Below are 11,509 nucleotides of genomic sequence, written 5' to 3'. Positions count from 1 at the left end.
TGAATAATAAGAAGTCAGCATGAACTATTTTTTCCGATTTGATACTTTTGTTATGAAATTTATTTACATTGCAACATAGTTCAAAAAATGTATCAAAATACTTTAAAAATACATACTTTTTAAATACTTCCTTTATTCTGTACAACAAAAACGCAAAAAAGCAACTTATATATATATATATATAACTGCCAAAATAAAAATTTCCGACGTTCGTGATGTCAATGATTTTAACGTTAAAGCTGGATTTGAATCTGACAAAGAAAAGAAAACATAAACTTCATATAGGCTACATGATAATTGAAAGATTACTATTTATAGAAGGATTCTATATTTTTTTTTGTTATAGTACTCAGTAGTAACCATACGCGACAAGTGATGTGAAGACCAGTCAACTAATTCACTGTAGACACTGTAATAAACACCAGAAGAGGTGTGCAATAAATATAAAGACACATAACGTTACAATTACCTTTCCCTTATTATGCCACATTAAAATACAGTAGTTTGGACTAGAGTACTGGATCTAGATATATGGTAAAGATCTTAGTTATGTTTAGTGATAGGTCTATAGATAGAAGACACTGCACAAATTGTTTCTCAATGTTTATTTATTTAACTTTTAATGACATACCCGCTGACATATGTGTGCTCAAGATGTAGATTGTCTACACCCTTGAGATCAAGCTAATTTACATATTTTATTACAGTTTCAGAATAATTATAACAGTCAAACCAGAATTGTTGTTTTTTGTATGCTAGTAAAAAATTATACATAAACTGTCAAATTACTATGTAAATAGTTAAAGCCGTTTTCGAGAATATAAAAAAAACAACAATGTACATACTTTTGTGTTAATGGTTTTCTTTTTTCTTGCCATTATTACGTATTTTGTACACTGAGTCTATAGATTTTTTGTTTGATTTTCTAAAAATGGAAATAGGTCTTTAGTTGAATGATAAGAAGTCAGCTTGAAATATTTTTTTCCGATTTCATACTTTTGTTATGGATTTTTTTTACATTGCAACATAGTTCAAGAAATTTATAAAAAAACTTTAAAAATACATACTTTTTAAATACTTCATTTATTCTGTACAACAAAAACGCAAAAAAAGCAACTTATATATATATATATATATATATATATATATATATATATATATATATATATATAACTGCCAAAATAAACATTTCCGACGTTTGTGATGTCAATGATTTTAACAATAAAGCTGGATTTGAATCTGACAAAGAAAAGAAAACATAAACTTTATATAGGCTACATGATTATTTACAGATTACTATTTATAGAAGGATTCTATATTTTTAACATTAGCATACATAATCATGCATTTAAAATATTTAACTTTTCCAATAACTGGTAAAATGACATACCTTTGTCGTTCTTTTTTCAAACTTGATACGAGGCTTTCAAATAAATATATATCGTTTCGTTTCTTGTGAATTAATAAACATTTTTTCTACTCTATTTTTATTTGAACCAGATGGGAAAATTAATGGGTTTAGAAAAACAAAAGGATTTCGGTCTAAATTCTATCATATTAAAAGCATTCATAAAACAAAGGGGGAACCATGTTAATTAGAACTCGTGGCTCAAGCCTCCTCAAGCCGACATTCTAACCATTCAACCATTCTGACCTCCATGCTAGTAAGAGCTCATTAATATAGATGATTGTAAAGTTACTTATTGTTTGCTCCGTACTTACTAACAAGCAGAGCCCTATAAAGGGGAAAAACTCGGCTTATACCACCAGGTTCATTCAAGTACAATTTCTTTCCCTTGTTCGAGATACCAAACTAAATAATTCATTACCTTTAGTTAATTAACTGATTAATGTTTTTTATTCTTGTGTTGTCTGGTAAAAGAAGTGGTTGTGCAAAGCTTGATCTGAGATTGGACGACGGAAAAATAACATGAATAAACTTTTTCCCAGACAGACAGTGTTGATATAATTTATGTAAAAAAGATATCGCCACTAAGTAAACAAGTAAAATTAATATAATATTAGGTGGGTTTTCTTTTTAACAAATGCAAGCACAACTTATGACGCTTAAAGAACCATTGACCAATGCAATTCTAAGGTTTGATTATTGAAAGTAAATAACAAAAAGAGTAGTTTTGAGACTTTGTATTTATTTTAAAATTACAAAATTTAATTATAAGAGTGTTTTATAAACATAAACAAACTCCATTAATAATTGCTAAGAGATGAAGCTAAAAACACAAGTAAAACTATTTCTGAACTAAAAAATGACTAAAATATTATTTAAAAAATGACACGTTTCTATGAGACTGTATGGAATATTTTTTTTTTTTTTTTGGATTGATAAAAATACAATACTTACTGATTTTCAAAATGTATGATATTTTAAAAAGTTTTTTGTATTTGATATCATATGCTTGACAGATATACTCTGAGAAAAAAAAAATATCAAGAATGAAAACTCATAGAAATTTGTTTTTGACATGTCGATTTGTATTTTTTTCTTGCTATGTTAAACATTACCCATCCCCTTTATTTTTACGAACTACTTTGTTGGCCTACTTCAGTCGAAGAGCGACTATGGTTCATCTCGAACACTTTTTCGTGTGACTATTTTGGAGAGAAAAAAAAATATCGCAGATTAAGGTGGCTTTCGCTTTGGTGGTAGAGGAGCATTTTTTTCCAGAGGTCAGGCCCTCGTTTTTGTAATGTCTATAGCTTTCTTTGTCACCGTTTCTCGCCATCTAGTGCGGTCTAGAGCTATGTCTTCTCGATGGTCAGTATCAATGTTTACTATTTCAATGACCCGTTTTTTATCCATCCACGAAACGGAGATGGGGACGACCTGATTTTTTTTTAGCCAAGTGCGAGTAGCCCATAAAGAATGAATTTCGGGATGCGTTTGTCCTTCAACCGGCGAACATGTCCAAGCACATCTTCTTGGGGACTAGGGCAAATGTATCTACTTTAACTGTTTTTTTTTTGTAGTGTAATGTTAAAACACGAGATTCTCTTTTAGTAAATCAAAACACAGCTGTGAACTCAAATTTTACATAAGTTCCTTTATCGTCGCATCAAGAATGCACATTGCAGTTCCGCAAGATTGTCATTGCCGGAAGAGGCAATGGATTGAAGCACGCTACTACCTATATCGTGCTTCCTAATGGCATGCGTCTCAAATAGCCTCTGACAACCAGTTCAACTCCTACCCTACACGTATGACTCAGATATTGAGTCTGGCTGAACTGTTTCAACTAACAGAATGAGCAAAGCAAAGTACAGGCACCAAACTCCGGGCTGAAAGGGTCATTAGCCATTGCTTGCTACCCACCTACGAGAAGATAACTTTTCATTCAAACTTCTGCTGCTTTGTAGCTATACCCAATCATGGGAAAGTCTTCGGGAGTCAACCCTGCTGAAAAATCAGATGCTGGCGACCCTTAGACATTTTGCATCTCAGTGCTAGATCATGGCGACGCCGCATACCGCACATTGTATTAGCCCTTGCCTTTTCTTAGGATGTATCAGGGTGGTGGCGTGGATGGGGGAAACTGATGTAATGCAAAAAAATGAACCACTTTCGCATGATCTGTCTCCGAATAATACTGAATATTAAATGGCAAGAAAAAATACGTAATATTGAATTTCTTCAAAGAGTGGGTCTGCAAACCAATCCACACAATCTTAATGCAGTCCCAGATGCAATAGGCAGGCCACATCTGCCTAATGTAAGACTCCAGCATCCCTAAACAGCTCCATTATGGCCAATTTAGCTAAGGGAAGTAACCACAAGGGGGGGGGGCAAAGAAAACGCTTCAATGACATATTTAGAGTTTCTCTAAAAGCCTTCAGCATGACCCTGCAACCTGTGAGACGCAACGCATGATAAAGCATCATGGCGTTGCGCGATGAAAACTGGCGCACAAATAGCAGAGGACAAGAGAACAGCTCTGGCAGAAGAAAAGCGTCAGAGAAAAAAAGCAAGGCAAAGAGCACTAGCTCGAGCTGGGATAGCCTGTGCAGCAGAAACGTTCCGGTATCAACTAGGTCGATAACACCTCCATTTCCCAATTCAATCATTTGTAAATATAAAATGAAAAAGACTTTTCGGTTAGACTGTGGGAGGAGTGATAGATGCAATCGCCCCCCCCTGGCATGCTCTTCTCTTTGGGAATGCACTTATTTACCACAGTTGAATGGAAATAATGTTTTCGTCCTTTTGGATTTTTATCGCTTTACTGTTTGTTATGATCTATTTGGTATAGAATGAAAGAGAGATGCACATCCTTTTTATAAGGCACAAAATAATTTATTCAGAATATATCTCAAAAGAAAATAGAACCTTATTCAGCTTCCGCTTTTTAAGACTAAGACTCGGACTGCTTTATTGATCCTTTTGGAAATTTGATATGATTACAATGATTTTTTTCTCATGTAAAGAACACATACACATAAATAGAACCGACACAACATAAAGAGTTCGTTCAGCGACTACACACAGGCATCTTGGTCCTTTTTATGTTTCCTGATTGCCAGGGTTGTATTAAGACCTTAGCTCGTTTACCCGGGCCCCTGACATTCAACAGGCACCTTCGTGCTTACAAATAAATAAGAGATTCACTGTTGACAATGTAATTGTTTAATGATATGAATATAAGTTATGATGACAACTGATGGAGTAATGACATTGCATTTGAAACATTCTAATATTGTGGCTATATTAATTAAACAGTAATTCTACACCTTGCTGTCCGACAACGTGACACATAAATGCTCGCGATCACAACAAAACACTGCTGAATCTAGTATTTAGTGTAGAACTCCAATCCCTAAACAGGGGAACACAGAAAAATCTCAAAGAAAACGTTTCACCAGCATAATAACAAAAACCCTCCATCAGCTTACAAGCAAGGCAACAAAAAGAAAGTGAGTTCAAAAATTGTGCACTTAACGTTCATTGTTGCTAGAATGCTATAACCTACGCACCGACACTGATCAACAAGTGGAGTTGATATAGTCTGACTCGGTGAGGTACGAACAAGTTTTGTACCGCTCTGTTCTTGTTTTGATTGACAGTAGTCGCCAACTTCGCGACGACCTGACGTAGTTCTGATGGAGCGGGTGGCCGTTGTCTTCCAAGATTTTTTCGATCTTCCTTAGAAACTTTTCTTCAAAAAGTTCCTTCAAATCTGGTAATGTTTTTTATGGTGGTTTCTACACTGAGCCAACAAGTTATTCAGTATGTTAGCAGTTTGTGTATAGTAGCGCCGTAAAGAGTATTTAGGTTCTTCTTATTTAGTTTAAAACTATTGAGTTTGTATAGAAAAAAAAGTCGCTGGGCTGTTTTCTTTGTCAGAGTTTCAAGATGATCTTCTTAAAGATAACGCTTAGATATTTAAGACTTCACTTCATTGTATAGATGCAGTGTTTATTTGCAGTTCATATATAGTTTGTTTTTTCTTACTGAAATCTATTATAAGTGTTTGTGACATTCAGTTCTAGAAAGTTGTCAGTTTACCAGTTTGTAAACTCTTCTATCAAGCTTCGATACTGAGTTTCGTTTTTTGAAATAAGGCCGACTATGGCAGTATCATCGGCGAATTTAATGAGTTTAACTGAGTCATAGGTGCTTCTTATGCCATTAGTGTAGAGAGTGTAAAGTACAGGAGAAAGTACACAACCTTGTGGACCATCCGTACATAGTACTCGAGTAGAAGACTTGGTGTTGTTGACTTTAACTTACTGAGGACGTTGGTTTTAAAAGTTTAGAACCCATGCTTGTACGTAAGGGCTTACATTTAAGTTACTCAGTTTGTTTATCATTAGATGTGGCTATATGGTATTGAAAGCCGAGGAGAAGTCTACAAAGATGACTTGTGCATATTTTTTGGGTGTATCTAGATGCTTATAAAGCTGGTCCATAAGCAATAGAATTGCATACTCAGTTACCCTGGCTGCTTTAAATGCTAATTGGTGAGGGCCTAGGCTGTTATTGACCTTTGCTGCAATATTTAAGCATATATTTTTCAAAACATTTCATAACTATAGATGTTAGTGCTACTGGGAGGAAATCATTTAAGCTATCTATTTGTGGTTTCTTTGGTACTAGTACAATCTCTGAAGATTCCAGATGTTTGGAATTACGCACGTTTGTAACGAGTAGTTAAAGATGTGAGATAAGATAAAAGAGATTTGTTCCGCACATAGCTTGATCAGCTTGCCACTAATTTTGTCTGGTCACAGAAGCTTTTGTTAAGTTTACTCTTTTAAATAATAAGGTCACCTCATCTTCGGTTAGGAAATTGACGTAGGGTTCTTGTTTTTCTTTGGTCAAAGTGTTGAACATTTCTTTTTGTAGGTCAACAAAATCTTCTTTATCGAAACGAAAATAAAACTCATTTGATTCCTTCGCGAATTTCTCCTCATCGTCAACTAATGTCGTTCTCGTTTTGAGGCGCAGCCTGTTATTTTATTGAATCCCTCCCAGCATACTTTTGAGTTGTTATTTCCAAAGAAATTCTCAATTTTTTCTTTGTATGTTTTTTTCCCTTCAATTATTGCTTTTTTTCAGTGTATTTTTAGAATTTTAAAACCCTTCGTTGCAAGCCTTATACTTTGTTTTCTTTTCAATAATAAGATGTTTGATTGTTTTGGTCATCCAGGGCTTACTGTTTCCATAGAATTGTATTGTTTTTGTTGAAATTGTTAACTCCTCGCAGAATGATAGATACGAGTTAACAGTTTCTGTTAGATCGTTTATATCTGGACAGTTCTCAATGAAGATTTCCCAGTTAGTTTTCTCAATGACTCTCGTAGTTTTTCTACCGACTTTTCAGACTACATCTTGACCGTTTTTATTACTCTCTTTGTAGTTTTAAGAATAGGTTTGTAATTAGGTATAAGATGGTGCGACTATACGGAAACGCTTGCATGTAAAAGTTTCATTTGTGCTTAAACGCTTAAGAGAAAAGTTAGATCCAATTGACATGATTAACTCAACACCCTAATAATAGTTACAACTTATAGTGTCTCGCTTCATGAAATTAGAATAGTATGGTGAACTAAAGGAGACAGAAGGCCAGTCCGAAATCCCCCCCAGGTCACCCCGCCCTTGGTATGGGCTGAGTCACCGGATCGCGTGATATGGAAGGGACGGAACTTTCCACTGTGACTCATGCCTACATGGCAGGTTGGGGTCAGCAGGTCAGCATTCCTCTGCCTCTCCCACGTGGACTGCTATCGCTCTGCTACACTCACACGCACACACATACACACACATAAACAGGTGGTGGCGCACATCGTTTTGGACGGCGGTAATTTTAGAAATTTAATAACTTTAATCCCATTGGATCTAGCAAAAATATTATTTTAAAATTCAAAATCCCACAAATCGATTGGGACCGGCACCTCTGGCTATGCAAATGAGTCCCAGTCTATATAAGAGGGGGCTCGAACTCCAACCCACGCTTACACCCGCCAGACAGATTTCTACAGTTAATAGGCGAGAGGCTGGAACTAAGTTTCTCTCATTAAGCCGCCTATAATTTAAACAACCGTGGTAGGTTGATTATATTTATATAAATCTGAATATGTGTATTATTTTGTGCATTTATTAATACTATGTAAGTATGTAACTTTATTCTATCTTCAAAACATTGTTTATTATCAATGGTCCATGTTCTCGCCCATTTTAATTATTTTATTATTTTCCTCAACCTAGCGTTGAGATGTTCTAATCTAGATCTGCTACAGCGATCGGGTCTCTCTAACTAGATCCATGTATATATTTTGCTGTGTAACATGTCAGCTTATTTTATACACCAAATCTGTCTATGGCATCTACAGTCTATAATTTACTTCTATTCAATCCCGCTATGTTGTGATTAACCCTTAAAACGCGTGTGGTAGTTTAGCCTCTAAACAACATAATTGAGACTCCATTTTGTCTGCACTAATTTGTAAAACAGCTCAGCATTTTAAGGGTTAAGATTTAATCTACTATCATATCACTCCCTCCCCCTGTATATCTACATATTTTCCCCGTAAATCATAAATGATTTATATAACGTTGCCCACTAGAGATGTATGCAACTCTCTTCTTTTATGCTGGTTTTATCAGCATATATTCTTGTTCACTTGTAAACATTTTACTTGGGTTATCTCCCTTAATTATTTTGTTTTATATAATGTTGAAATTCGAAGTTTAAACCTGTTGGTTACTTGTATGATAATAACATCATGGCTTATTTTACTTATAACCTCACGTATTGCTTATGTAGTTGTTTCCCCTGTTTTATTAGTTAAATGTATTCATTGAACGGAATGAGCTCTATGCCGCACATGCCCAATCTGATTGATTTCATGGAATACGTGAGCTCCTACCTATTGCCATGAGGAAGTTTGTAAGTGCTTCTTTCTTTTCAGCCTGGTTGTTATTGGTGGTGAAATATTACGCACACTAGACTCCAGTCTTTTCACCACTAGATCTGCACTGTCTACACCTGTTAGATCGTCAGCTTCGACTGGATCTGCAGCGTCACCAAACCTGAGCCTACAACGTCTGAACTCACCCTCCCTTTCTGTCAGTGAGAAGGAATCTCAGTAGTGCCCACTACAAACGGCCCAAAAGCCCAGTGCCCACTATCAATTGCCTACGGTCCAGTGCCCAGATACTTGCCCAGTGTTCAGCGCCTACTGCCCAGCTTAAACTGCCCAGTCCAGACTCCAGCTGTCCACTGCCCAATATCCACTGCCCACTACCTATGGTCCTGAGAATACCCTTCCCACCTTTCGCTACAGACATACTCCTTTTCAACTCAAGCATCGTCCATCTACAAGAAGAGTCAGCTCCAAGTTCTTCCTTCATCTACCAGACAAGCCCAGCTTCCAACCGACCAGCAAAGAAAGTTAATTACACAAAATAGAAACACTTATCCACTCCTTCATATGCAATAAATGATGAAATTAATCCACCTTAATCATTGTTGACTCACTACCCAAGCTAGTAGTGATATTGTTGTTGTTAAATAAACTTGTATTTTTTTTATTTCACCTATAGTCAGTTGATTTGTTCTAATTGTTATTCGTAGTGTGCCTGTTCAATATTTACTTATGTGAGCGGGGAAACTCAAAATTACTTCCCCTAGAGTAACGAACCAAAATCATTTTAACAATATTAAAACCTCGCCACAGATAGACTAATGTATGGTCAGATTCTCCAAGTGGGAACAAACTTTAACATTTGTAATCCTTCTTAATGCTTACGTAGCATTTGTCGAGCGCTCTACCCTGCCTTGTGGGGAGGGAGAGGTACTGACTAAAGTTTAGCAGTGTGTTGTCAACATTCAAAATTAGTCAATATTTCTCTGTAAAAACACGCTAAAACATGGAACATTCGGATGCTATGCAAAGGGAAACTTTTCAAGATAATGTTTTAAGCCTGTGAGGCCCAACATAATTCTGCCTGCGAACCATTAGAATTTCAGACACTCGTGTTGCGTGCCACATCATTAAACAGGTACAAAAATGAATGTAATTAACTTGAAATCACTTTACTTTATTAGCAACCGAAGGATCTAGTACTTACATTGATTAATACGATATTTGAATAAGATAACTTTTTTCCCATGGATCTAGTACTTATGTGGATTAATAGGATATTTGAATAGGATATTGTTTTTTCTTTACGAACCGGAGAATGGCTTCATTTCTCTACTTAAAATGTAAGCAACATAGTAGCTAGCTTTACCACTGGCTCATTTTTTGGCCTTTTTTTTTTTTTGTAAATATTCCCATCGATTCTCTAATCTATAAGCGTATTTAGTAATTTTGTTTTGTGACTGAAACCAAGCATGCCGCCAATTTTTTTTTATTTATATTGCGTTGTATAAGTTATTTTTTTTAACAGTCACACTTTGTCTACAAAACACATATGTTATTATCTTGTTCTACAAAAAAGTCAATTTATTCCCTGGTAGATTCTATACTCAGATTTCAATTTTACAAATGTCAAATGCTAATGTACAAATCTATCAGAGGAAGTAGAGAGGACCCTAAAGTAGATATGTTTTTCAACCTTTTTTTTTTTGGAAAGGGATAGAATTTCTACATATTGTGCCGAAGTTTCGGTGGCCAGGATGTAACTACGTCGCGGCCGGAATTAGCCCTCGGACCGTACTTTGGGCATCACTGTTTTAAGCAATTAAAACATATACGGGAAAAAAAAGTATAAAGCAACAACGTCGCCAGCATTGATCCGGACACGATATCTGGGTAAAATGAACGATAGGAGAGTGGTTACGGCGTAAAAGAGTTCAACACATTTTAATCAGTACACCTAGATATAATTATAACAAATTGCTTAATTATGTATTTACCTTTCGTTTCTCCAAAAGCATATACTACAATGTAAGATCCGTACGCAAAAAGCTCGTAGGAACTGCTGTACCATTGGAACGATTCTCTGTCAAAAATGTTTACATTTCCTTTACATTTACAAATGATCATTTGACCTTCTATTGCTTTTTGACTACAGTTTTCTAGCATGAGTTGAGGTTTATCTGAAAAATGAAATTCGAAAAGGTTAGCTAAATCAACATTTTTCTCTATATCTCTTTCACTCTCTTCCTATCTATCTATGATTTTATCTGTCTATGTTTTTATTTATCTGTTTTTATCTATCTATCTATCTATCTATCTATCTATCTATCTATCTATCTATCTATCTATCTATTTATCTATCTATCTATCTATCGAGAGGCTAAGTGCACTTGAACTTGGCTTGGCTTGGCTACCTATGAAGGGGGCTCGAGGTTCGACACCCGACTTGGGCAGAGTTTTGTTTACTGAGCGCCTGAAGGCAGCACGGAAAAACATTCTCCTAGATACCCCCCCCCCACTGGTCCACAACTGAGATTGGACCAAATCACTCTGAGCATGCTATAAGCATGAAAGTAGCGCTATATAAAGCCATAATATAATTTATTTTTTTATTAATTTATCTATCTATTTTGTTTTAATATCTAAAACTTACCTAGCTTGTATTCTAAAGACCAAAATAAAAAATGGTGATTGAGAATTAAGATATTTTCTGTTATGTTTGGATGCATTGTTACGTTAATTAGATACAACCCACTTTCTAGTTCAGTGTAAGGTAAAAAAAGACTACATCTTGTAGTGAAGTAGCCATGAATCTGAGTTGTGTGAGTATAAGCTTCATATCCCTTTACCGTACTGTTCTGAAAAACAATAACAAAAGGACTAAGAAGCTAGATCAATTAACACGTTTCTCTTTTTGTGCTAAGCACTTCAATCTCTTAGCTATGAATGAATTAAAATTAGAATTAAAATTTATTTTAGCATATATTATTGATTCTTTAGCAATTTTTTTAAAGACTTTGTTTAGAAATATTTCTTTGAAAGTTGTATTTAATATGATTTAAAATAATCATTCACAGCAGCTTTAGGATGTGGTACTTTGTTATGAGGGAAGATTGTATACATTTAAAAA

At 35.1% G+C, this 11,509-nt stretch overlaps 1 protein-coding gene across 1 annotated transcript; it reads right to left on the bottom strand.

Moving 5' to 3' along the window:
* Nucleotides 1-233: 233 nt before the first annotated feature.
* Nucleotides 234-11,255, bottom strand: LOC129922922 (uncharacterized). Its single transcript, XM_056011151.1, has 5 exons — nucleotides 11,033-11,255; nucleotides 10,377-10,559; nucleotides 2,363-2,431; nucleotides 1,175-1,239; nucleotides 234-251 (listed from the first exon to the last, which is right to left on the bottom strand). The coding sequence occupies exons 1-5, from the start codon at nucleotides 11,106-11,108 to the stop codon at nucleotides 234-236; spliced, it is 411 nt and encodes a 136-aa protein (XP_055867126.1). The 5' UTR covers nucleotides 11,109-11,255.
* Between the last annotated feature and the right edge of the window lie 254 nt (nucleotides 11,256-11,509).

Source organism: Biomphalaria glabrata, chromosome 14, assembly GCF_947242115.1.
Source record: "Biomphalaria glabrata chromosome 14, xgBioGlab47.1, whole genome shotgun sequence".
Lineage (NCBI taxonomy): Eukaryota > Metazoa > Mollusca > Gastropoda > Planorbidae > Biomphalaria > Biomphalaria glabrata.
Note: the sequence above shows the minus strand (reverse complement) of the source record. Positions and strands in the feature narration are given on the sequence as shown.

What these genes read in the sequence shown, in the direction of transcription:
- LOC129922922 (XM_056011151.1), bottom strand. Translation starts at nt 11,108, where the DNA reads ATGCATCCAAACATAACAGAAAATATCTTAATTCTCAATCACCATTTT. An exon ending in GTCTTTAGAATACAAGCTAG is followed by an intron (nt 10,560 to 11,032) that starts GTAAGTTTTAGA and finishes TTCATTTTTCAG; the next exon opens with ATAAACCTCAACTCATGCTA. An exon ending in ATCATACATTTTGAAAATCA is followed by an intron (nt 1,240 to 2,362) that starts GTAAGTATTGTA and finishes TTTCTTTGTCAG; the next exon opens with ATTCAAATCCAGCTTTATTG.